The sequence below is a fragment of the Misgurnus anguillicaudatus genome, chromosome 2 (assembly GCF_027580225.2).
Source record: "Misgurnus anguillicaudatus chromosome 2, ASM2758022v2, whole genome shotgun sequence".
Taxonomy (NCBI): Eukaryota; Metazoa; Chordata; class Actinopteri; order Cypriniformes; family Cobitidae; genus Misgurnus; species Misgurnus anguillicaudatus.
Window position 1 is genome coordinate 28,945,886 of NC_073338.2, and position 27,789 is coordinate 28,973,674.

General features: G+C 37.6%; 2 protein-coding genes and 1 long non-coding RNA gene across 5 annotated transcripts in view; 2 read left to right on the top strand and 1 right to left on the bottom strand.

The window, feature by feature from the left end:
* The window catches only part of kifap3b (kinesin-associated protein 3b), a 36,958-nt gene extending 35,726 nt beyond the window's left edge, over positions 1–1,232 (top strand). Inside the window, exon 20 of the mRNA XM_073876357.1 lies at positions 1–1,232. Coding sequence (XP_073732458.1) covers positions 1–73 — 73 coding nt within the window. The 3' untranslated portion in view covers positions 74–1,232.
* Positions 1,229–27,477, bottom strand: niban1b (niban apoptosis regulator 1b). Its single transcript, XM_073876356.1, has 14 exons — positions 27,278–27,477; positions 17,751–17,881; positions 17,154–17,282; positions 16,944–17,058; positions 16,684–16,848; positions 14,034–14,149; positions 11,400–11,504; positions 10,903–11,065; positions 8,583–8,770; positions 8,194–8,343; positions 6,548–6,655; positions 6,356–6,463; positions 3,780–3,891; positions 1,229–3,694 (listed from the first exon to the last, which is right to left on the bottom strand). Exons 1-14 carry the CDS (start codon positions 27,330–27,332, stop codon positions 2,631–2,633), a joined length of 2,709 nt encoding a protein of 902 aa, XP_073732457.1. The 5' UTR covers positions 27,333–27,477; the 3' UTR covers positions 1,229–2,630.
* On the top strand, positions 3,503–23,480 carry LOC129442367 (uncharacterized). 3 transcript variants are annotated; one of them, XR_012373304.1, is made up of 5 exons: positions 3,503–3,638; positions 6,508–6,671; positions 8,560–8,717; positions 11,442–11,492; positions 22,980–23,480. It is a non-coding gene; the product is annotated as an uncharacterized lncRNA (long non-coding RNA). The 3 variants fall into 3 exon arrangements; XR_012373300.1 differs by having other exon boundaries at positions 8,592–8,717; XR_012373301.1 differs by lacking the exon at positions 11,442–11,492 and having other exon boundaries at positions 8,592–8,717.
* Positions 27,478–27,789: the final 312 nt, after the last annotated feature.

The following is a 27,789-nucleotide window of genomic DNA, read 5'->3' on the forward strand; positions in this document are numbered from 1 at the left end:
CAACGGATCCGATGGACGTCCTGCCACCGCCTATGGTTTTCGTCCAGATGAGCCGTTCTTCCACGGGTACTGATCCAACAGACAGCGCTGCTACAGTAACTACATCTTTTGCAAGTCCATTTTTATTTCTAGCACGGTGAACAAACTCAGTCACTCTATTCCTCTTCAACAAAATGTGAGCCCACCCTAGTTTTAAAGGCATTTTAATGAAGAGCCCCCAGTGAAGTGCTTTTTATAGCATTCATTAACATAATAACATGCTTAATAGATAAATATCTAAATGATGGTAAAACACAATTGCTTGATATATCTATTTAAAACAGCATTAAAAAGTAATTGGAAAATGTGTTCGCTGAAACTCTGTGGTTTCATGGACTTAAGATCTCGTAAAACTCCAGTCATATACAGGGTACTCTGTAATTGTATTGCATGCTCCAGTTGCCACGAAGCAAAGTTGCTAATTTCACAAACATTATTGGTGGTTACATTTCAGTTATTTAGTTACTGACACATGTTGGGATTGCAGGGAATTCACTTTAACTGTAACTGCACTACATGAATTTCATACTGATTTGTCATAATCAGTACTAAGATGTAATTGGATGACCAACTACTGTAACTCTCATCCTATCAAGAAAATGTGCGATGATGAACTTTAACTTAAAGCCAGTAACTTTATAATTTAGATATTATTTATTACAAAGAAGTATGCTTGGATGAAACCCGATTGCATATGCAGCTTTTAAAATGTAGCCTTACATCATTTATATCAGATATGTTGCACTACTTCTCATGTATAACAACACTGTGTTCTGTACTTGGTATGTGTCAGAAATGTATCATATATAAGTAGATGTTATTCCGTAGAGCTATTTATGAATTAAATTAACTACCTACAGTAACTATGTCCAGGAATTGTTGTACAAATATTTTTTATTTTATTTATAGGGCGTTAAATGTTGCCTTTGTTATGACTTTATGTGTATATATTTACTTGTTTATTATATGTTGTATTATTGCTGTAGCCATAATTTTTAAATGTTTAAAAAACAGTACTGTCACTTTTAGTAAATTTTTAATTATTACAATTCAGGACATCTCTGTATTTCCAGACACAAAAGGTGCCTCCTACGATCTTGCCCTTTGCTGCTACTGTATAATGATCCTGTGAGTTAATGAATTAAGTAAATTGTCCTTAATGGCAGACAAACGAAATAAAAAAATGCACTAAAGTTTTGTGTCAATTTATTTTCTCTCAATAATAAATGCCTGTATCTACAAAAGTGTACCAGTTTCAACTGATCAGTAAATACAGGACGGTACAAAATAATTGTTTAGCTCTTCTACGTTAGGGTGGTCCTTATTTTTCAACTTTTAAAAGTTCATGCTCTCACCCCACCAATATGTTTGAATAAATAAATAAAAAATGGGCAATTTTTTTCAAAAATTAATTAATATTTGAAGACTTTAGTTGCAAAACGAGATAAATCCATTGTTTAACATTTTTGTCAAAACATGTTTATTATTATGTTATCATGTTATTATTTGGTTTTATGGTGCTACTTAGCTGTATTTTTTAAGTTATGAAGGTTTAAATCAAAACAAACCAACTGCAGTTGAATTGATATTAATTGGAATGCACAACCAAAAAACGAGATTTCTGAACAATTAAAAAAACGGATGTATCTCGTTTTGCAACGAAACTCTTCATTTAGAGGTTGCTTAAGACCTTTGAAGTTTAACACATTTGTGTATTATGTGATACTTTGTGCTAGCATGTTTAATTGTTAAATTAAGTATATTTATGGCAAATGAACTTATTTGAGCATGCTCCATGCAATTAAAACTCCTGTTTTAGTTGTGATATGTCTTTCAAAGCAAGAAAGCTTCAATGTGAATGAAGCACAATAGGCAATATACATGGAGACAATGGCTGAAGCAACACGAAGCAAGTCCGCTATATGGTTACTCGGATCAGAAGAGACTGAAATAGCAAAGTTACCCTCCAAGAAGCAAGTTTTATGTGTGTATGGTACAGTTTTTGCAAGAATATGTGATTTCGGAAATATTCAAAGGCTTTGAGCAACCTCTACATATTGTAGGAACAATTCAAAATTTTGCACATAGTGTGTTTTTATTGATATCCTAATACATTTAGGGGGGAGAGTTGAACATTTAAAAAAATTGACTCAGTATAAGGACCATCCATCTGTATAAAATCTGTATAGGCCAGTTTTTAAAAAACATGTTAGACTGCGAAAAAAATCTGTACCTCATAATGTAGTATTTTTTTAAATGTAGATTTTTCTAATGTTTGTCATTCAGCTTATTGGCCCCACAATGTTTTTTTTAGGAGCACAAATATAAAAAACTGAAAATATAAATGTTTAAAAACTTCATATGATACAAAATGCAGTTTAAAGGGCTATATAAATATGCACTTGGTTTTAAAGCTATTTTAATAAAATAATTTCTTGCCAAATGGTGTAGTCCAATAATAAGATTATTCATAAAAAAACAATTAAAATACAGCTGCAAGTAAAAAACATAATATACAATGACACATGATAGTCTTGGTTATTTAGGGGGCACAGTCATAGCCGTAACAATTTTCATTCAACATTTTAAGGCTAATTTTCAACACAGGGTGTCACTTCGTCCTCTATTTCAATGACCTCCATGATCAGATTTCTGATAGCGTTCACACTATCGTCAATGGAGACCTCCTCTGGTACCGTGTCGTTTGATGTTAAAGCAACAGCGTCCTCTACTGGACTATCAGGAACAGAGTCAAGTGAAGGAGAAACATCCGTTCTAGTGACGTCTTCCTCGACATTTACTTTCTTTTCATCAATAGAGGGCGCTGCTTCACAGGCCTTGTTCTCCACAGTCTTCTCATCGCACGCGCTGGTTATTAGTGCCATCGTTACGTCAGTGTCTTTAACACACAGGTCTGGGTGAACTTCGGCATCAATATTTGCAGAAACGTCAGGTTGTGCACATCCATTTTCTATTTCAGACTGAGCGGGAGTTACATCTTTGCTTTCGACATCTGCTTTAACAATAACACACGGAGGAACCTCCATATTTGCTTGAGGACTTTCTGCATTAGGCTCGGGTGTTGATTTGAGATAAACTGCTTGGTCAGAAATCACAGAGGAACTATCAGCAGAAGGTTCCTTTTTGTCAGGCAAGGTTTCCTCTGTATCAGCATCTTTTACTTCAGAAGGGAGTTCCTCTGGTCCTGAAGATGATGAATCTGTTTCAGGTTTGGTTGAAGAAACGTCAACAGCTGTTGTGGGAGCATCAAATGTGGTTGTTTCTGTTTTAATCTCTGACACTGAGATGTCAGATGTGACTGCTTTGGAATCAGGAGATGATGCTGATGGATCTGATTGATTTGTTTCAGCAACACCTAATGGTGGTTCCACAGATTCTGGTGAAGAGACCGTAATTGTGACTGTGGGTATGACTAAAGGGTCAGATTTCGGATTGATAGTTCCTTCAAATGATGTGGTGGGCTTCTGTTCTGCCTGTTGAGAGAGAGTCGCCGAGGCCAACGGTACTGGTGGGCTAGATGGGGCGGAGAGGGGCGGAGTCCGGCTATCTGCCAGGCTGCTTTGACTTACACATTGCAGGTCAGTGCTGTCACCAAACAGGTTGTTCTTCTTCAGATTGGCCGCCTCTTTTACCACTATATGGAAAAGAAGGATTATAAATTCACTAGAAACTCAAAACCAGCCAGTTTTTAGATACTTAACGCAGCCACTAAAGTTTACCTTTGTTAACTTCATTATTCAGAATGTTGAGTAATATGTTCTCATAGACATTCTCCACTTGAACAAAGTTTGTGTAGTCGGCAAAGATGAACTGTTCAAAATTCTGAAGCTCCTACAAAATAAAAAGGGAAAAGGGTTTCAGCTCTGATTGGATTAAACGGTAAACAATAATTACCCCAGAGTATTACAATAGCAACACCTATCTATACATTTGTGTCTTTGTAAAGACTTGTATAGTTAGTCATTTAAACAGTCTTGGCAACTCTTAAAGGAGAACACCATCATTTTTCAATATTTTACTACACTGTAAACCCAAACAGTATAATGTGCTCATTTAAAATGAGTGAACTGAACTCAAAACTGTGAAAAAGTTTATTGGACTTAAAATTTTTATGTGTTTTCAACAAGTTCGCCATTTTAAGTTCCACAAACTCAAATAAAATGAGTCAAAGAACTCAAAAAATTTATTTATTACTTCCAAACGGAGTCATTTCAATACCACTGCCTAACTGTACTAAACACTGCAAATAATTACAAACTTTTGGTAGTTGTGATGAGTTCAAATTTCCAGGTAAGCTAAGAAAGAGTCTGGCACTGCAAATTTACTTCAGTTTAAAGTTAAATCAACACGATTGGTTGAGGAGGTTCCAGTTCCCAGCATGCTTTGCATGAGCCTGCAATACGAGAGCATTTTTTGAAATTAAGTGCTATTTTATGTGTTTTTTAGTAAAGAGAGAGACTCAGTAGTGTTAAACATTTATTTATGTTGGAGATTTATAAGAGTTTGCTATTTTTTAGTTTTGTGGTTACCATTGTTCAGAAGTGTAGTGCCTGTGCTTAGGATGTAGGTCGGATATATGTTGGTTTATCATATAAACTATGACTGTGTGAAAGTCTGCACTGAGTTCAGTCTCAATATACTTTCACTTCACTTGTCTTAAATTTTCATGAGTCACATGATCTGTTTCTGTGACTTGTGAACAAAATTTATTGGTAAAAAGAGGTTTAAGTACGGTATACAAAAAATATATATGGTAAAACAGTCCTTATAATAAACAGTAGTTTTATGTATATTGTACTTAAAGATTTAATAAAACGAAGCATAAACTTTTAAATTTGGGTTAACTGAAATTTTTTAAGTTATATTTACTTAAAATGTTTGATGTTGGTTTACTTAAAAAAATTTATGTAATCAGTTTCAACAAAATTTTTGAGTACTCTGAACTTGTCGGGTTTTACAGTGTATGTTCTTACCTCAACTTAGACGAATGAATACATCAATATCTTTTTTCGGTTCGTGCACTTGGTCTTTGTGCGGCGCGTCGTGACTGTGTTGGCGTTTGGCCTGGCCCCATTCGTTCCTTGGGGTCCGGGCAGGGATGAGTTTGGAGGCCATCAAGCGCTTCCATGTTTTCACTATTTGGGGACTCTTACATTAGTAGTTAGACGAGTAAGTATGGTGGCACAAAATAAAACGTATTTTGGGCGGATCGAAAAGGTGAGAGCTGTATTGTGTGGCGGAGGAGCGCTTATTTTGCAGCACTTCGACCTTGGCGCAGTAATATTGACGGAAGTTTGAGTGAGAGGTGGAGTAGTCAGGAGTGATGATGTTACTGCACGCCGAGGTCGAAGTGCTGCAAACTAAGTGCTCCTCCGCCACACAATATAGTTCTCATTTTTTATCCGCTTAAATCCACTTTTGTGCCACCATACTTACTCATGTAACTACTCATGTAAGAGTCTTTTAATAGGGAAAACATGGAAGTGTTTGGTGGCTTCTAAATTCATTCCTGTTTGGACCCTAAGAAAAGAATGGGCCAGACAAAATGCTAACACATTCACAACATGCTGTACAGGGATTGAGTGCACGCATTAAAAAAAGATAGTAATGTATTAATTTGTCTAAGTTGAGGTGGGAACATAGTAAAATGTTGAAGGACGCTGGTGTTCTCCTTTAAGTATTTCTTAAAGGAATAGTCTACTCATTTTCAATGTTGAAGTGTGTTATTGCCTTAGCTGGGAGTTGTTGATGCATCCCTCTGTCGTCTGTGTGCGTGCACGTAGGCTCTGGAGCGCGCTGCGACGCTTCGATGGCACTTTTGGGAGTACTTCGACTCGCCTGAAAAGTCCGCTCCCCTTCTCCCTCTCATAATGGAAGAGGGAGGGTGTTACTGCGCCGAGTCGAAGTACTCCCAAAAGTGCTATTACGCCATAAAATGTAGCTCCTCTTTTAAATCCACTTAGAAAAGCGCTACGTTTTATTTTGTACCACCAAACTTGCTCGTATAACTACTCGTCTTAAATAGGAAAATGTTGATGTGTTTGGTCACTTCTAACTTTATCTCTAAATGGTAGCATTGAATGAATTGGGCTAAGCTGAATGCTATCGAAGCGTCCCAGCGCTTGCGTGCGCGCGCGCAGATGATGGAGGGATGTGTCAACAATTCTTGGTTGGGGTGATTACATATTTTGGTATTGAAAATGAGTAGACTATTCCTTTAATCTTTCTCTAATGATCAGTACAAATAAGTTATGTGTATTTAACGACCATTAGTTTACAGAGGAACGGTACGTACAGTTTTGCAGCCAGGGGCCAGATTTCTCCTGATGGCAGGCAGAGTGATATCAACAAGGGCCTCCTGAAAAATCTTCTTCCTTACAGTGCTGCTGTCATAGTCGAATTGCTAAAGTAAATACATAATAATGACCATGCTTTACTGTATTGCAGTTATTTCTTGTTTTGTCCTGTATAAGTGGGCAAACCCAACCTTGAGGACACGTAGCTTCGCTTTCTCCATGAGTGAGGCCTGTTTGTCAGGTTTATCCTTCAATCCAGATTCAAGCAGCTGTTCAAATGTGAAGACTCCATTCTCCATCAGCTAAATAGAGTGGGTAAGAAACAATCAGTATACAGTTTATATTCTCTTGATAAAAGATACAAGATATTGGCCTGTATCGGGAGTCAAACCTGATGACACAAAAACTATTTGTGCCATTAAACCTGACCAAGATGGCAGCAGTTTAATTGCATAAATAGTTTTTGGTCAAAAGTCAGTCGACAGCAAAGCAAAAAAGTCCCTACCAATTTTACTAGTGCTCTGCACTGAAATATCGTATTTTACGGACTATAAGTCATATCAGTCAAAAATGCGTTTTGAAGAGGAAAAAACATATATGGGTGATTCTCGCGAAATTAGACTTATGAGGTGTCATGAAACATTTTGATAAAAAAAGTAAATGTAAAGTAAGAGTATCAAAATAAGAAGCATACAGTTACAAACTTCTCTTCATGTACTATTTTGCACATGATTTCACATGACATCATACAAACCAATTTTTCCATGACTGGATTTGGGTTCTTTGACATGGAAATATTTGTAATTAAAAAATCCAAAAAATAAAAAGCTTCCTTCAGTGCATGTTATGCTATAAACATTTACAGTAAAGAAACATGTGGTATTTGGTGATAATTGGTAAATGTAGAGACAATAATAAGGAATATAAATGTGTACGGAACAATTTTCAATGATTGTTTAAGCCCTCAAGGAACTAACATTTTCAACAACAAAAAATGGTTGGAAGGGACATAATTGACTGTGACACTCAAGATGGCTACCAGGTAAGCAGTTCTTATTTTTTCCCTTCAGATAAAAGTTGAAATTTTGTTTGTCATAGTACCTAGACAACTTTTTAGTTCTCATTACCGAAACATGAGTTTGTAAATGAATATATTTAATGTAATATCATGTTGCGGTAATGATAATTATTTATAATGATAATCTAAAAATGTAAATAATTCTATAGGAAATATGTTTTAAATCCTCTAAAAGTAATGGTTATAGTAAGTTCAGACCTTAATCTTATATGTGCAAAAAATAATTGGCTTCAAGAGCTTTTTAAAAATATTTGATGCTGGACACCTTCTAAGTCTGGATTTCGTGAGAATCACCCATATGAGTTGCACTGGACTATACGTCGCATTTATTTAGAAAATGATTTCACAAAATCCAAGCCGAAGAACAGACATTTAATCTGGAAAGGCAAGTTATTCAACTAAACAATGGCACACAGAACAGCAGGCTGAATAGGTATCCGTACATGTTAAAGTAACATAAACCGTTATTTACACGATACACAAAAGCATATCGAACAAACCTGGAAGGCTGAATAGGCTAAATTAACACGACAAGCCAAATAAAGTTCAAACAGGTCCACTGAATCCACTGAATAACATAAATACGGCAGCAGCATAGAGCGGACTCTCGCGGCTGTAGACAGTAATGGTTTCTCTTGGTTCATATGAAATAATTTTGATGTATAATTTGCACTTGAACTTAAGTTCCAGGACCCGCAAAACTATAAAAAAAAAAAGTTTTACTTATAGTCCGAAAATACGGTAATAAGTCTTTGGGCCCAGCTGCTGCATTTGGGTCTGGGTGGAGTGGACGACCCGTGTTGTGTTGGAGAACTTGAAGCGGTTGCGAAGTTCCTGGAGCTGCTCTTTCAGGACGTTCACGTGCTGGTAACAGTCCTCCAGCCGGTCACGCCCGACTTGCTGCAGAGCCTTGAAACACAGAGAGAGTCATGAGATCTCAGGAGAGATGAAGTCAGCTCTGTTGTCCAACATTTCCTTTTTTCACTAAGGGAGAAAGTTGACCTGACTTGAAGTGTTACTCAGTCAATATTAAAGATATCAAGGTTATATTTTTACAGAATGTTGTTTACATTATGTAGAATGATTTTATGTAAAAAAAATGACTTATTGACTGGGTTTACACAGACTTGAATGTCCTGCACTCTTACTTTCTGAAGCTCCTCTGTGAATCCATCCTGAGGGAAGTCCTTGCAGACTCGGGTCAGCTCATCCTCCAGTAGCAACCTGGCGGCCTGGAAGCCTGTACTGATTGGACCCATCAGCTCTTCCAGGATTGAAGCCAGGTATGGGGCTACACTCTCTGAACAATATTTCATGGCTGGCTCTGATACCAAAGCTTGAAAGATGTTTAGAAACAAACATGAGAATACATTTATTATTTGTGTTTCTTTGGTTTTTTTTGTCATAACTGTATTTTGATACTATGTAGAATGTATTCAACTCTCTTTATATCATTATGGGGAATCGGGATGTTTCCAGGACAGGGTTTAGATGAATCCAGGACTAAGCTTTAGTTATATGAGGATGTTTAAGTAGTTTTTACAAACATACCTCATTAAAAACATTACCAGTGGTTTGCATCTTGAGATAAAACAATGGCACTGATATACAGTATTGTGCAAAACTCTTAGGCCTTCATGCCAGAATTAGATTTGTTGTTTTTGCAATGTTATAGTGATCATATATAATTGTTTCTCAATCTCTTTAATAGAATACATCCAGAAAGTACAGGAAACGTGTATATAGTATTAAAAACTATCAAACTAAAAAATCTAATCTGATGTGTCAAGTTTTTAGGGTAAACTCCCCTTCCACTTGAGCAATAGCAGGAAACTGCAGGATCTCTTAAACCTAAATAACATTAAATCCTTATTTCTAATTTTAAAGAAATTAGTCTCTTTACCTCATTCTGCTTAAAAAATGCTCAAGATGTGTTTAGTGCCAAGAGAGGACACACTAAACACAGACGATGCCTAAAGACGACGTTTAGGCCTGAAAATTATTTTTTTTTATTTTTGTGTACATATTATCTGTATTTTCTGTAAGTATCTTAATAAAATAGATTGAAAAATAATTATGGATGGACATTAAAACTTCTAAAACAACAAGTCTGGTGGTGGTGGCCTAATACTTTTGCACGGTAGCTACTGTATGTGAAAATACGTCAGTGCAAGATGTTTTAAATTAAGGCAGCTCAAACATGAATTTTAGTCTGGGATTGGGATAAGCCATGTCTGGAAAACCACTAAAATGAAGGGCCTCACGAGTATACACAAGTCCCAGTTTGACTTGACCAACTCTCGTATGCACCATTTAGCAGAGTATTGTTTTAAACACTTAGGGGCGGTTTCCTGGACAGGACTTCTCCCAGTCCCAGAATAAAATACATGTTTGAACTGCCTTAATTTAAAAACATCTTGCAGTGACCTATCTTACCATATATCAGTGCCATTGTTTTGTCTCAAGATCCACACCAGTATTGTTATTTTTTTATAAGGTATGCTTGTAAAAATAAGTCACAATGAAACGGAAGTAGCGATTGCCTAACTTTCCCCATGGTGACGTAGCCTGGTCCAACCAGACTCTCGTACATTCATTTAATTTGTACAGAGAGTCTGGCCATGCTCCATTGCAAAGCGTTACTTCCGTTAAGGAGGGTCCTCTGTTGAAGTTAAAAACTATTGGATCTGCCCAGAGTCTCTCAGAATCTGCCATAACCAATCGCTAACGTTTGGCAACAACGGACCGAATAGCTTTTCTCACGTCTGTCTCCGCTGCCATTACTGAACTACAACTCAAACTGACGCACGACCTCAACGTCATCTTTCTTAGCCACCCCCCTCTGTTCGCTGATTGGACCTGCAGATTTTTGCAGGAGAAAACAAAACTCTACACAGCAGTCCCAGACGTAGTACTGAGGCTAAATGAAAATTAAGCGGAAGCACGTAGGAGGGCGGAGCAAGGCTAATGGTGACGTATATCCAAGTGAATCCGGCATCTAAAAAAAAAGCATGGCTGGGTTTGAATTTGCCCATTGAGATCTGATTGAATCATTTGGGTCGTGTTGCAAACTGTTAATCGCAGCGATCTTCCTCTGGACCCCGCCCACCTGCCATACGTACGAAGTAAAGAGAGATAATTTCGTGGAGGGGAGGAGATTTGCGTTTTTGATTAAAGATTATGAGGGCACAGGAATTTTAAAAAAAATTTGAAGTTTACAGATTTGTAAAAAATACCACAATATTCCAAAACAAATGACAGCTTTTCATTTTATTTACATGGCGACTTTAATATAATCTAATATAACTAAGCCAGTCCAGGAAACATCCCCCCTATTGTTCCTGACAGCTATCATGGAAATAAGTTAGGTACTTTATATTATTATTCGAAGCTGTGTACATACAATAATAAAAATTAAACATTATATTTACAACTGATACTCTGTATAGACACATTGTCGGTCTATACCTTGCAGTTTAGTTTCTAGGAATGTCTGTGAGTTGATGATCTGGTCCATGTCTGACCGGATGAGCGCCTCTTGTTGTCTTGTAGCATCTCTGCATTCAGTTTTTAAACTCTCTAGTCCCTCTCGCAGCTGTTCCTGCACAATCTCATAAGTCGCTTTTACTGTCTAAGCACACAGAAACAGAAAACAAAAACATCACATCCTAAATGTGGCAACATAAACCCACTCATGGTCAACTCAAAGCTGCTTTTGTCAAAATTTTGACAGTAGCAAAAACACCATTTATAGAGCTGCAACCTCTGCTACAACCAAATAATTATGTTTAATGATATAAAACATTTAGTGTGGTAATGAAGACCAGACTAGATTTCCAAAGACATATTATTCTGTCAAATTCATGAACCAAAAGTATGAAGTAAAATGTTGCACAACACGTTATGTCAAAGTTAAGCACTTGAACCCTAAGAATAGAAGTGTGGAGCATGTTGATGTCACTGACCACAAACCACACCCTCTTCCTCTCCGCCTTCTTCCCTTTTAGCTTGGGCAACAGCTCAGTCTGCAAAGAGGGCAGCAGCTCCTCCATCACCAGGTTAGCAAGCACCTGCAAACACACAGAGAGAGTCAATATGGACTGTGGGTAGTCACAGCAGATTCAGAGAGCTGTAAATGAGTCACAGACATCAAACATCTTCATGCTATTGAGTCATGAAGAAACCGTAAAAGCACAGAATCAATCGATTGTTGTAATGTCATAGCAACGAGTCAGTCTCAACACATAACCACAAAACAGATATAATCACCGAATGCATGGCCGATCAAGACAGAAGATTGTCTGTTAGTGTCACAGAGCACTGAACATGCTTTCGAATGACATAATACATTGTGATATGGGATACTTGATTCTGAATGGTCAATCGCCGCCAGTCAAATATTATTCTGCATGTTGTCCCAAAACAACCATAGCTGTACTAATTGTATCTCTAACTCTTTTTAATTTGAAATATTTGTGTTTATTTGTGTCATACAGTAAGTGGCGTTGGGGTCCTGTCCATCCGCTTGAGTTTGTTTTTCATAACCGCTATTTTGGTTTCCTAACACACTAACACCTTTTTTACCAAATAAGGGTTGAAAATGGGACCTAACAATAGTTTAAGGAAGGCAGAGGTGTTCCTTTGATTGGGTACAGGACATCCTGTTAGACCCTGCTGTGATCTCAAGATCTTACATCCTCTAATAATAGGGATTTTGGTGTCAGAAGCAACATATTAAATTGTAGTGCAACATTCACCATTACTGTTTTCCTCATAGTTAGAGTTACATATTTGTTATTTGTTGGCACGAAAGGGCTGTTAATGTTATAAACATAAATGATATTTTATGCGTTTTATTCACATGTTAAGTCTGACATCACACAGACCTGCTTGTGGGTCCAAATGCTATATCAGTTGTATTAAAGTCAGATATTAAATGTGTTCTGAGTTTGTCACACCACATAAAAAAGGAAATTTAAATGAAGGAAAAAAACTAAAAGTAAATAAAATAAGTTATTAAAATAGGCAGTATTCTCTGCCGTCAAGCAGTGGGGACGTGTCCCTGCCCGCTGTCTGTGCTGAAACCACACCCACTCGCTGCCATCTCTCTCAACTTTCAAATACTGCTACAACCTGAATATATGCACACGGTTGTGTTAGGGGTGGGGCCGTGCACGGTCGTTCAAGTGTTTTATTGAGCCATCGTTTTAGGCCCACCTAAAAAATCCTGAACTCCTGAAAACGATCTAACTCTGAAATTCAGTACTACATAGTTTCCATTTACATTTATTTAGGCATTTAGAAGACGCTTTTATTCAAAGCAACTTACAAAGATTAGGAAACAATAAAAGCAATGTGTCATAGGGAGGCAAAAAGGTGATTATAACAAGATACAATAATATACTTTGTGGCTATTTTCAGCAAAACATTTCTAACATTCATAATGACCTCGTACACACTGCAAACTTTCAGGAGTGACAACCGCATTTAAATGCGAGAGTGAATCCCCTAAATGTTCGTTACATGTCTGTACAGAATAAGATCACTCCCAAAAATGTAATGATTGACACAGAGATAACCGTAGCAAAATAATTTGGTCACAGTGTTTTGCAGTGTTGCCAGGTCCTCGTCTTTTTTGTACGTACATACCGTTTTGGCGCATAACCGTTAAGGCTTTTAGCTCATGAAGTGATCAAGTTTTTGGTGTTATTAAAGTGTGAAGGTGCCGGTCCCAATATTTGGATTTATTTCGGCTTATTATTGGATTTTTCTTGTTCGCCGTTTTTTTTTTCATGCAAGATCTGGCAACACTAACTTAGCCAGCAAACGCTCGTGCCTCTGTCATTTTCTGCACCGCAGATACAGAAGGTTTTTTCCCCTTCTAGGCATTTATTTTTCAGAAGAGAGACCTGTCATGTCCATAATGCACGTTTAAACACTTTATTAAGTACTAGTTGTTCAGTTCAGTTATGTACACACTTTGCAGAGTTGTCACTACCTGCATTTTGCGGGAGTTAATTCGGTTGTAGAATGTGGTTGTCAGTCCCGTAAATTACTGAACTGTGTGTGTACAGAATCTTAACCTTTATCTTCATACTGTCATCTCGAATGATGTCATCTGAGATGCCCTGAGAATGTAGTGTATGCCGTACGTTTATAAAAGCTTAGACTTAACGCGTGATATGAATAAATGGCAGTCATAAATGGCCGTAAAGATCAATCTATGTATCTATCTATCTTATATATATAAAAAAGGTGGGTCTTGTCTCACCAACATATATTGTTTCCAACTCCCATATATAGCATTGTAAGCATAATATTTTTTTTAAGTATTCACTGGTCAGTGATTTTTAGCCTCAATCCTAAATCACTGACCAGTGGCTCAGTCACAAATTCCACCGGCCTGCATCACACAGCTTCCAACAGTGGTCTGGATTAATGAAATACTGTACCGTTTGGTCACTTCATTACAAAAGGTATGACTCATCTTTTAGTCAAAAGAAGTGAACAATGCCATTCTGCCAGTGTACTCTCTGGTTTTGGACTTGCATGTGAGTAATATGGTGACTGATGGAAAAATAATAGACAAATAGGCCCACCTGATAGTCAGTGCCCACCAGCATATCCCATGACTCATAGTGCCCCTTCTCCTGCCTGTAGAAGTGAATGGCCTTTAGGAAAGCCTGTACCTCACATGCCCTACTCCTCAGATAATCTGCAAATAGATTAAAAAAGAGAAGAGAGATTAAAAAAAAACATATTTTGAAATCTTTGTCCTGACTTACAAAACTTTGCAATACAGGATCACGTGAACGGTTCTCAGAAGGTTCTCTTTTGTGGTTGCAGAGCCACCCGTGAACAGAAAAAAATATAGGAATGAATATAAATGGTTTCAGAATTAGCATGAAAAATTAAAGAGCACATATTATAGGATTGTGAAAATTACCTTTCACGCAGTGTGTCATGTAGTGGTAAGTGAATGTAAACAGTATGCATAAGCTGCAAAGCTGAAAGTGTACCATTACTAAAGTTATTGTTTTTTGAAAGAAAGAGTCGACTCGGAGTCACTGAATAAAGTTGCCCAATCGAATCCTTTTTCTGTAAAGTTGCTACGTCACAGCAATGCCCGCCTACATTCTAAGTAGTCTCTACCGCGAATATATGAACCATGTGGATAACGTCATGTCGAGAGGATGCTGTGCTCTCTCTCTGCGCTGTGAAAGCGGTTAATTTTCACCTCCAAAGGAGAAGGCTGTAAATTCAGCCCGCTATTGTCTACAAATGTGTTGATTAACTCTTTCCCCGCCATTGACAAGTTAACTCATCAATTAAGAAAAAACGCTTCCCTGCCAATGACAAGTATTTACGGCTTTCCCCAATACCGCTATTATCCACATGGCGCTCTTCCACAACTTATAAAACCCAGAAGTATCGGCCTAGGTCAAACAGCTGTATGTCCATGTAAGTTTTGAGGATCGCTCTGAATCTAATCTCTATCAAAAGTCTTTTACAAAAATTGAATTATCTCAGGGTTTTGCTTAAAATTTGGTGTTTTTGAAGAAACCTAGCCATATTGAGAGGTAATAAAAAGAGAACTAATGAAGGTAGGATGAAACTTTTTAGTTTGAAAGCAGAGGGTCTGTTCTTTCATTTGATATATTGTATCTTTATATTTGTATGTATATATATTAAACTTTTGCGAAAATCATGAAAAATGCTGGCGCTGCCTGGCAACTTTTGTAAAAAACGCTGACGGGGAAAGAGTTAATATGAAATTTTGTTTTTATTACTTGGAGTCACGATGAAAGATATAGCAATACGTTGGGTGCTTTATTAGTACTCTATATCCGTTCAGCTAACGCATATAACATTGTTGTTTGGTTGTTTAATACCAAGCTGTGGGCCCGGTTTACTAACGTAAGTTTTAGCAATTTTTTCTTTTGAGGCTTTATTTATTTAACAGTATAATTATTATAAAGAATGAGAAAGATGCGAGTACTGTACACTGAAGTCCCTGTCCACTGTAAACACAGAGTAATATGCAACTGCAACCAATCAGAGCAAAGTAGCATTACGCAAAGAAAGGCTTTGGCAAGATGAATCTTCAAACAAATTATTTTAAGAAAAAATTAAATGCATATTATAATAAAATTAATGTTTTTTACCTTGCATGCATTACCTTTTACTGGGGACTCCCAAAAGCAAATATGAACCTTTCAAATAGCATAATATGTGCTCTTTAAGTCGTATGAGAGTCATCATCACTTTTACTATCTTGTGCTTTGTAAAATAAGTGGTAAATCTGACTGCTACATTCATTATCGATGTTTGCTTTGTCAAACATCACAATTATTATTTTTTTTACTTTACGTAATCCACTCAGCACAATTGTGTGACAGAAATAAATGTTTCAATGATCGCAATTTTATGGTTTATAAGTGTGCTATTATTTGTCTGAGTGATCAAGTGGGAGCCAAGATAAATTTATTACAGACCAAAGTATTCTTCACTGGGCCGGTAGGCAACCATCCAGGGGTATGTTTCCCAAAAGTATCGTTAGCTAACTATGGTCGTTGTTACCATTTAACTCTATCGGTATAACAGAACTTAGTTGCTTTTGCGAAACGCACCCCAGAACAGCACGGTTTGCCTTGTTAAACAGAACTCTATTGTTATATACCTAAAATGTAAAAGCTTGGTCATGTTTAAGATATTGATAGTGAAAACAGTTCAAGCTTAAGGGTGTAAAAAGAGTGCTTTTCCGTTCTGGTTATCTGGCATACAGCTTCATGCTCTGCAAAAGTCATGTAACCACTAAGTGGCAAGCAGAGCAGGTCTTCCCCACACACAGGAAGACAGCTTTGCATTGCTGGATATTATTAGTGTATCACCATGACCACCAATAAAAAAAACAGTTGAAACTGATGAGAGAACAGTGGTTGACACACGTGGCTTGAGGTATTTTCTGATCAGCCATCTACTAAGATACAAAAAATGTTTACGGTTGATTATGTCGTGTGTATTAGTCAGACGTGAATCAGACTAAAATCCAATATTGCATGTTAGTCACCAGAACGTCTAAGGTATTAAATCTTTGTGGGTTAAAATACAGAATTGGTTCCCCTCGAAATGAAAATTGGTGACATTTTAAGAAGAACTTTCCCTTTAAAATGATCCATTTCATTACATCACACATGTGAAACCCTGAGACTGATGTAGTGAAGCAAGGTTTGAGTGGCAAATGGTTACCTTGGTTCTGATGGCGAATGCAGTCATTCAAGATTGAGACAAAACGTGCTCTCTTTTCTTCCTGCTGGAAGCAAAAGTATGAGTCTCGTCTGTAAGGAAGTCTCAGGTACACGGGAAGAGGGCCAGGAACCACCACCAAAGGAGCAGATGAGTCATCCTTAGAACCTAAACACCAAGCCAACATTCATTCAAATGACACATTACTCTCAGATGACCATGCCGATACCGACAGTTCATGACACTGACTATGCAAGACTCACCATTGGGATCAGGGAAATCCTTGTCTATGATGGCAGTGTATTTCTCTTCTGAGGTCAGCACAGTGCCCCCTGTTGTCAGGATTTTTTGGGGTGCAGCTTTTCCCTTTGCGTAGCTCTGAATGCATAGGGGTAGTATGACATTATTACCATATTCTAATGCCTACAAAAGTGCCTACTGCATTGAAATAATATAAGAGAACTTATAAAGACCTCCTGGCTATCGTGTAGCTCCAGGCTATAGTCGGCACGGACCACAACAAATCTCTCTTTCCACTTCCTGTTGTCATCAAAGTAAAGCATGCTGTCTTTATATAGGACCTCTGAGGCCTGTGGAGGCTCCTGTGAAGTGAGATATAACGGCAATGTGTCAGTAACAAATTTATAGTATTCACTATGTGGGAACTGGTATATCAAATTTAGAAACACTGATTGTTTATGTACTTGCTTATTAACAGATTTAATTTTATCCAAAAAAAGTTACGTATTGCAGCTATAAAGCAACTTGCAAAAAGAATTGCATACAATTCAAAATGTGTTTCTGTGTCAAAGTGACTCAAAATAATAGAGTCGACCACCTATATTAACTCTTGTGCTACAAAAGGTTTGTACACTGCAACGGCACGAATCGACAGTGCACTATTTACAGCAATTTCCTGTAGCTGACAAACACATATTAGAAACTGAGATCTCTGGGTTTGGCACATACATATGCGATTATTTTGAGCGAAAGTTTGACATCATAGGTGCACACAGCTACAAGCACTAAAACAACCACATTAATAGACGCTGTCAGTGTGGGACTCTCACCTTCTGTTTGAGCAACTGAGCCTGACCCGCTCTCTGCTGCTCCACTTCATCCTTCAGATGAGAAAAGTATGCAACGTAACTCTGTCTCTTGTAATGAGGACCGAAGTTCATCAGCTCAGCTTCTGTTCGGCCTGTAAACACATGAAACGTCAGATTTATCCAGTACACCTGACAATTTTTTTTTTTTTTAAAGCAACATACAGTGTATTCCAGGTATAGATTTTTCAGGCATATATGTGTTTCTGAGATTTGAACCCATGACCTTGGTGTTGCTAGTGGTATACATTGCTACTTAAATACCTGCCCATGGTTGTGCATTATAAGCAAGTACAACATACTTCAAAGTAAAAATGCAGTTATGTTAATTTCTATATTTGGTAAATTGTTGGTAAATAATTTCATATTAAAGAGCACCTATGTCATTGCTTAAAAACGTTATTTTGTGTATTTGGTATAATACAATGTGTTTTGTAGCTCCAGATATCCCTCTCTTCCTGAAACGCATAGATTTTGTAAAAAACTCATTGATTTAAAAGGCGCTGTGTATCTGATTGGCCAGTTAATCTGTATGTTGTGATTTGCCTGAATACCTCTGATGTCAGCCGGAAATGTGACGCTCCTTACCATGTTTGAAAGATTCGCTCACAATGCAGTGCTAACAGGAGTTAACTTACAGGCTGTGAGTCCGAAGCGGGAATTATGATAATGTCGGTCTTCACCAATCCCAGGAAGTAAACTGTTACCTACAATCTGTGTATTTGTTGTAGTCCAAGAAAAGAGATTTATGTTGGAGACGATAACTCGCGTCATCATTTACTTGAGGTTTGTACCTATTGCATATCGTACTTACACACCAAAGGAAATGAAAAATCGTGAATCAGACAATAGGTGCCCAATGAGTTGAGGCTTATGCAAGAAACTAAAACTTTGTACGTATGTACAAACCAGACATAATACAAACCAGACATAATAAATGGATTTATTGTGGAGTTAAGTCAATGGATTTAAATAATGGAGTTAGGGTTGGGTCATAAAGATACAAACCCAAACTGTTGGGTTAAATTAATAAAAAAAAGGTTATATTTGACCAACGATATGTTAAAACGACGATTTTTGGGTTAAAACAAAAATTATAACTGAATGGGTTTGGTTCATACCTTTTTGACCCAACACTGGGTTGAATATAATCCAGCAATTTTTTTTGCCTTCTAAGGGGCCAATCACACCAAACGCGTTTATGGCAGTTGCAGTTGCAGTTGCCTTTTTTGAATGATATATATGGGCAGGGAGTGTTTGCGCGCTGTTTATGCACGCCAAACGGCTTGCGGTTTTTTGCCGCCCACGCGTTTTTGAAGGAGCGCTGAGAGCGGAGATGCGCCCGACGTCATTCGCGTCTTTCCATTGTCCAATCGAATGAGGGGAGAGGCGGGCCTTACGTTGTGGTGAGGGAAGTTTACAGTTTCCTTGAAGAATCGGACTCCACTCGCTCACTCTTTCCTGCATGTTTGTGCACCTCTCACCCTCAAACAAGGTCAGAGCAAGCGTCCTCTTTTTAAAGTTTCTGCTAATATGACAGTTAACAGCAAAAGAGCGCTCACGCTTCAGGATGGCCACACATGTGAAGATTATTTTAAACTAGATTTGCAGCGATTGAAAGGGGGCGTGACCCGATTAGTGTTTTACCGCGGCAGAATATTTTTGTGTGTGGTGTCCTTGCAATTATTTTGCTGCTGCCAATCGCATTGGAGCCTTCCTCATCCCAAATCATAAATATCAAACAAGTTTCAAACAAGATTGATATTTAGGACTCTTGAGAGGGCTGCCTCCAATATGACAGCTGCAATGGCCGGATGTTGCGTGCTTCTATAGCTAAAACAAGACACCCACAAAGATGACATGAAAGAGGAGTACTGAGAAAGAATATTGTCTTGTACAACTATGGCAATGGTGCTTTTATCATGCAAGAACATGATACCACAACATTTGGTTTTCTCAGGTCATGTCATTGAAATCATTACAGTTATCACGTATGTGGTCTCGCGGTAAATCATCCAGTGTGTGCGTTTACTTTGTAAAAAATCATTTGACACTGTCCTTATGTCTGTGGTCTCCTACTGTGTCCCAGACCTAAACTAAATGTGTTTGTCACCTCAGTCAGACTGTCAGGCATTTATTTCAAGACTTATCATTTAACTTTATGCTATATTCTCTATGTACACAGCATTGATTGTCTCTGTGTAACAATGCTTAGTGTATTACCCCTAATAAATAAACAAACAAATAAAAATAAAATATATAAATAAAAATCATTTCAGTTTTAGGAGCTCAGTAACCATCTGTCCTATTGTCCCTGAAGATTAGGACAATGACACATTTCAGGGTACTTCTGTTATGTATTATCTGGAGATTTACAGTAAGCCAAAGCTTTACCACTCCACTGCACAGCCAAAATAACATGGCACAGGTTCCATTTTAACACATCCCAAAGTCAAAACTTTTCTTGCAGTAACTCTTAGGCATGGATCCCATTTTCCAAGGGAAAATATCCTGTGAATTTCACTTGAAGTATTATTCCTTGCCAAGGAAAAAGTATAGAATGTTGATTCTTCGAGTTTAATTGGGCACACAGATACGTTACTTTAGACAGCACGTTTTCATAAGGACATGCTATATAAAACACCTAGGGGTGGTTTCCCGGACAGGGATTATCTTAAACCAGGACCAGGCCTTGGTTTAATGAGGAAATATAACTAGTTTAAACAAACATGCCTTACTAAAAACATTACTTCTGTGCATTTTGAGGCAAAACATAGGGCACTGATGTAATTAATGATATGTCAGTGCAAGTTGTTTTCAGTTTGGACAGTTCATACATTTATTATAGTCTAGCACTAGTCTAATCCCTGTCCGGGAAAACGCCCCATAGTTACCTAAACACCTAGGTGGCACCTACCTAGTCATCATCATGCTGTTTTTATGGATCTGCACTAAAAGACTCATACATATAAAGTATAAATGACAGAACAATCTTGACAGAAATGCATGGTGAGATGCAGTTTGTGTAAATGATTTAACTCTAACACAAGCTAATAGTTTTGACATTATGCAATTTGGTTTGCATAGCTTGCCAAAATGTGACCTCTTACCTCTTTATGGCTTGTAGACACCTGTCATTACATCATTTTAAACCAACCAAATATTAAAAGACCAACCAAGGTCTTTCTCACCTCCCATGATTGACTGTTATTTATTTGAAAGGCTCATGCTGTTTGTCCTTTGCACCGACTTTAATTTTGGGCACAGGGTGTGATGGAAAGAAAGTCTCCACTGATAACAGTGCCACCCCTGTCTCATCAATCGCCGCTCTTCAGCCTGGCTCCCGGCTGGAGACGACACCCAAACAATGCTTTTATGGCGGTTTGTGGCAAGGTATTCCTAAAAATATTTGACCTAGTTGAGTTTCATTACGGCTGCCTTTAAATTTATTTTGCAGACCGCTCACTTATCCATGCATTCCTAGTTTCAGAAAAGAACCGGGTGGGATTCTGGCCTGACCACCAGAAATGAAGAGATTTAGATGCTGGAGTATCTTCAAATAAGTGCCAAAACAAACTTGAACTTATTAAAAAAGCCTAAACATTCAGTCGTGTCAATCATTTTTGAGCGTATATAAATGGGTATATATAAAGGGAATTGCTTTGTGGAGAACGGAGAGATGAGCTAATAATTTCCTGTTCCTTTAAATTCAGTCAAACTCAGCAAATCTGCTTGGACAAAGATGCATACCGCAAAACAAGATCTCTTACCAGAGGCATGAGAGTTTGTCCAACTCAACTGAAATCCACTGAGTCCTAATCGATTTAATTGTACTGACTACTGAACAACACAGACCACACAAGAGGTAGAAACATGAATCCAAATGTGCAGAAAGTCAAGACCCTTTGCAGCCTTCTGAATACACAGAGTATTTTTTGCTGTATTCTTTCATCTTGATAAAAACTAGTTAATTAAGATCAATAGCTTTCAAGCAACTATTGATGGTGGCATCTTTGTATGGCATCAGGACTTTCTTGGTAATAGGTGCATTTAAATATAATTGTTGCCCATTACAGCTCAAAAGTAATTGCAGGATGCATTGATGTAGATAATCCCTCAACTTTCAAGAAAGAAACAAAACAAAGAAAAAAATGCTGCATGGATTCATATTGCATAGTCAATTTTGAATCTACTATATATGCAAACAAATCAGTTCACATTTTTCAATCAAGAGCAGCTGTTTAATCCCACTGTGTCAATGTCACTTTGCTACGTGTGTAAACAGACAAACAACAGACATGGAGACACATGATGAGTTAAGCAGGTCTCAGTCAAGGGTCTCCATGGACGTTTCATAAAACGGCTAAGCGTTTTCTCAACTGCGCTGTAAGGACCGAGATAACTACAGTATGTGGACATCTGCAGTATAATTCTGCTTTTGAACCTCTCTTCATCCCATAGCACATAAACAAGAGTTTTTCCAGCTTCTCCACAATTACAGACAACCTGACAGAAAAGATGGGGACTGGGAATTCGGTTTTCCTGTTTTATATGAAAACTCATCCTTTGCATCTCTGTACATGTCTCCTTTAAGTAAGAAGAAAGTGAGCCCAACCCACCCTCCTTTCAGATCTCTTGTAGTTTACGTAGGACCTACGTAACTATGATCAGAGTCGATACAATCATACAACCTATTATCTCCTTATCTTTACATTGGCACTGTTGTTTAGTGCTATACTGGTTCTGGGTTGGACAGCCCTTCTAACAGTCAAAGTATAGAACAAAGTGTTTATGCAGTGGTATGTGTTACTTGTGAAGTGAGGTCATTTCCTGCCAACCCAAGCACTGCTAACTTCCAAAGCATGATCTAGCTTAAACAAGTTTATTCAAGTTTACACCAAGTAAAAATTGTCATTTGGAAACACAATAACAGTGCTTTCCATTTCTTGTATCTCCAGATGTTATACTGGGACTATAAAATATTTTATTATGGACATATTCCATGTAGCAGAACCAACCAACATATAAAATGACAGTATGATGATAATATATGACAAAACATATTGTGTTTGCATTAAAATTATGTTTTCTTGGGCAAACATGCTACAAAGTAACCACACATTTTATATCAGTTTAACTAAAAAACGAAGATGAATTAAACTCTTATCAATGATTTTTTTTTTTCTCCACCAGTCCAGTAGTTTGGATGGCCAGCTGAGAGGATACTGCTTTTCCCATCACCTCTTGGCCTGAATAAGAGATCTGTAGCCTGAGACACCAAACAAGGGAGACAGATCCGTAACTAACGAATGGGAGCTGAAAAATACTTTCTCTCTCCCTCTCCCATTATTTCTCCTATCCAAACTGAATGACAGTTTTGTGGTTCTTCAATCATGGGATGTTGTTAGAGGAAGCTAAATTATTTTGTGTGGGTTCATGAGGAAGTATTTTGCGATGTATAATACTTTGGAATCCAAACTATAATGTGGTATGCTGCTCACCAAGTATGACAACACAGCAAGGTCCAAAAGAGAGTCCAGACTTAAAATATGGGATTGAATGATCTAACTTAAACATGGACATAAAGAAAAAAAATCTTTTAAAATGAAATAAGAAATAATCATTCTGTGTGCATACGTGTGTCTGTATCCGACTAGTATATTAAAATAAATATTTCCAGAGGGTGTGAGCCTTCGATTTTGTGCTCTGTGTTCCTCTGTAGAGGTTTGGGATGAGATCCCAGACTGAGTCTCTCATTCCTCCCATGCCATCAGAAAGAAACCGATTCTCTTATAAGCACAAACACCCAGAGACACTATGTTTAAACCCTAAACCTTCTCACCCCACTCAATTTGGGAGAAAAATTACATTTTAAAACTGCATTATTGCCCTTAATACCAGTTACGTTTTGAACTTAATTTGTGAAGAATGTCCAGCAAATTTGATAGGAATGTTTTGAAATAGAGATAAGAAAAGCTGCATGTCTTCAGGAAGTTTGAACATTATTTGAGACAAAAAGGGAAAACTGATTAATGCGAAACGCTGATATGGAAAGGGTGAAAAGTGAATGTGTCTGTCATGGAAATTCATACACATAGAAAGTCATCCTACATGTGGATTTTCACATATGGTGGGTAAAGTGAGCAGAATGAGCCATCTGCACCAAGTTTGAATAACCATGACCATCCCACCCACATCCTCACTGTAGGCTCTCCGAAGTCTCTCTTTCATTCAAACTAAATAAAAATACAGGAAATCACGCAGGTGTCACACCAGATGACTCACAAATAAACAACACTGAAAAATGTACACGTATACATTAACGCACTGGACAGACACATTTATACAAAGCAACTTTTTTGCACTGCTAACGCAATGCTCTGCCACTGGGGCTAAAACAACAACATATTGCTATTAAACACATGCTCAAATGCATGTGTGCAATACCTTGCTTTCGAACCCATACCCTTAGCATGGCAAAAACTATGCTTTAACAAATGAGCTACACAAGAGCAAAAAAGACAAATTTGTATTTTTAAACATCTGGATCTGGAAAGTGGATCCATATTGGAGATTTACACAATGATCTTCAGAGATGTAGGACATGGCCAGGAACAAAAAACAGGACAGCTGAAGAACAGAAAACAAATCTGTCATCTGATTCCTTTCAGAGAGATTTGGCCAAATTGAACAGGACACCTCAGCAAGATGCTCAAATACCTTGCTCACAGGGCACAAAACTGTGCTTAGTCCAACCGAACACAAGAGATGCTAATATTTAGTACAAAAGCGCTGTTGCCCCTGTGATATTTCTTCATTACAAAATAAATCTCTGCTATTGGGTAGACATACAGTACTGTGCAAACCAAGTGTTTGCACACCTGCATCCCTACTGAAAAATCCAGCAAATACCAGCATAAGCTGGTGGCTGGTTTGAGGTGGCAGTGGCTGGTCTAAGCTGGTCCTCCCAGCCTGGCAAAGCTGGTCAAGCTGGTAGGTCAGCTGGTCTTCCAGCATGACCAGCTAAGTCCAGCTAGACCAGCTGAAAAAGTGACCAAAACACAGCTACAGTGGACCAGCTTACTACACCAGCAATACCGGCTGAAACCAAGCTGGGAGACCAGCTAAAACCAGCTTGTGCTGGTCTAAGCTGGATTTTTCAGTAGGGATATGACTTGACTTTAAATGTATGCTCTTATTTTTATCCTGCTGTCTTGGCCTGCACGATAGTACGGGGGAACTTACATTGCAATGTTATGTTTTCCTGCGATGTATATTGCAATATGAGAAATACTGGATGACTTCACCAGATGACTTATAAAGAGGAATTAACTTCTGCCTTGCATTTTTTGTATAGCTCTCTGATTTCTCACAGACATCTGTGATTTTCTTCTGCCACGTAAAACCGTTTTTACATAGTGTACCACTGGCAAAGGGGTCCGAGATAGTGTTTATTTAAAAAAAAACAAGATTTTGTGATCATGTGACTATTGCAGATGCACGCATAAAACTATATATTGTGCAGCTCTACTGTTGTCCTACAATATAATGTAACAAAACAAGCTCATAAACATTTAGCCATGGCAGTTAAACAAGCTGCTTATGGCCATTACTCAGTAAACACCGAAAAATATGGGTCACTTCACAGCAGATGTGAAATGGAGCCCAGAGCACCTCAAGACCCTTTTGGCCAAATCAATCCTAGTTAGTTCCAAAAAATATGACATCATTTGAGGAGTTTAGGGAAAGAGGGAGCAGAGTAAGTTTTCATAATTAAGGACACATTTTGTGTGCCTTTATATTCTGCTATGATTTTTACCATCTGTTACGTCAGCCCACACCCCTATATACGGCTTTACGGCTATTATTTATTTTTTCATCCTGCACGCATTCTACAGGACGACTGTTTATGACATAAACAAAAACACTTTTTGCCTCAGGCTCAGCTAAAGTGTTATGGGATGGAAAACAAATGTAATTTAACATACAGCTAACTAATTATAGTATAAACCCTGAAGTGATCCGAGTCCTCACTTAACCTGTGTGTGTATACATTGGACAGCTCTGTACAAATACATGCCAGGACCCAAAAAAAGTGAAGAGGACGTGGCAAATAACTTGAGTTTTTGGAGCACAAGGGCGTTATTCACTCCAAGACTGAAGCCTATTCTGTTTCAGTTTATAACCCAGACATTTTTCTGCTAATAATTTACCATCTGAACAACATATATGATGTCAGCTATTGTATTTATTGTGTGCAATGATTGAAATACAATACATCTGTCCAGCGAAATCAAGTTTTGTTAATATCACTGCAATTCCAAAATAATTCAGATGATCACAGCTTAAGTCGGCAAACAAATGGGAATAAATTATCAGTTAAAAACACTGAACAATAAAGAGAAGTGAATGAGTTTCCACTCTGGTCCAATACTTCCTGCTCGCTTTTGGCCAGATGAAATAAAAGCAAAACAATCCCTATTATGCAGGAACAGCTGTGCTCCCCATAAGGGGAAGGAAACCCATTCTCTGCAGTACATGTGCCCTGAATATGTGACATTCCTGTGAAATTACATACACACTTTAGTGCAGTGGTCTCCAACATGGTGCCCGCGGGCACCAGGTTGCCCGCACGGAGTTTGTGAGTTGCCCACCAAAGCACATTCTAATGGCTTAAATTTTGATATTTATCATATTTATTATATATTAGCTTGGCTTTTTTATGTATGATAACATTTTAAACAATTATAAAACATATGAACAAATAAAATAAAATTAAGTACAACAAAAAGTTTTTAAATAGATGTAAAAACGTATCTTTCCATATGGTTTTATCCATTGTGGTAACCCTTGCTCACAAAAAAGGTTGGAGACCCCTGCTTTAGTGTATCTCTGAAAAACGGTCGAATGCATGAAGAAATGCAAAAATGAGAAAACTTGACAGCCTCTGGGCTACATACAAAGCTACTAACTTGCTATAGTATTATAAAAAGTATTGTTAAAAATAACATACAACAACACTGAATATAGCCTACAATATACTACTGTAAACACAGTTAAACACTAATGTAAAGTGTGATACAAGTTGTTTCATTAAGTACAACAATGGCAATAGATGTAAATTGTTACACTGAAAATGGCATGATATTCAGCAACTTGGTGAATGAATGATAAAAGGTAGAGTAAAAGGGGTGGGGGCATTCCGGTTTCGTTAAAGACTCAGTTTAAAGGTGGGAGTGTAATTCTGCAAAAAATTCAACATTAACTGATGACTACTGTAGCTGTCATATCTACGTCTGATGTCTAAAACCGTTTTAATTGTGCTTGGAATTAAATTACATACAATATCTTTGTGATTTGCTTATACTCGGAATTTTGCTTTAAAATAGTGGGAACAATACTTGTAAAATAAAGATCACTTTACTTCTTAAAAAACAGAAAGCTGTGACCGTTATCTCTAGTGTGATCGAGAAAGAAACATTTTCGCCTACCTCTTACGTAGCTTATTTTACTCTCGTCCAAAAGGCTAGATGAAGACGCTCCCATTATAGCGAATGGTTTGTCACAGTGATCCCGGGCGGATGCGTTTTCCCGTTAGTCTGATCCGGTCCTGAAGCGAAGCGACTGTTTTGACTGTCAGATAATGACGAGCGCAAATGACTCGCGCATCTTAAACTTCCTCAAACTGCAGCGCCGCCCGATTATCCTCTCTGTCAACATCCGAGAGCATGCTTTTAGTCATCATTACAAAACAGTTTGAAGCTAGATTTTCTCAATTGTAATTTTTTATTATTTATTTCTATTTGTTATATATTTCTTGAAGAAGTTGTTAAACCATATTTTGATTCGAAAGTGATTGTCCTATTTACTGAATCGAATAATACTGACAGTAATAGTAGGCTAGTAGTAGTATAGAATAAGTAATATTATCATTATAATAATAAATCTTATCATGGCTGTGTGTGGTCATGTTCAATTTTATCAAAATGGTACAAATAAATAC

What these genes read in the sequence shown, in the direction of transcription:
- niban1b (XM_073876356.1), bottom strand. Translation starts at nt 27,332, where the DNA reads ATGGGAGCGTCTTCATCTAGCCTTTTGGACGAGAGTAAAATAAGCTAC. An exon ending in TGGTGGGCACTGACTATCAG is followed by an intron (nt 11,505 to 14,033) that starts GTGGGCCTATTT and finishes GTGTGTTTGCAG; the next exon opens with GTGCTTGCTAACCTGGTGAT. An exon ending in CGAAGCTACGTGTCCTCAAG is followed by an intron (nt 6,464 to 6,547) that starts GTTGGGTTTGCC and finishes TATTTACTTTAG; the next exon opens with CAATTCGACTATGACAGCAG.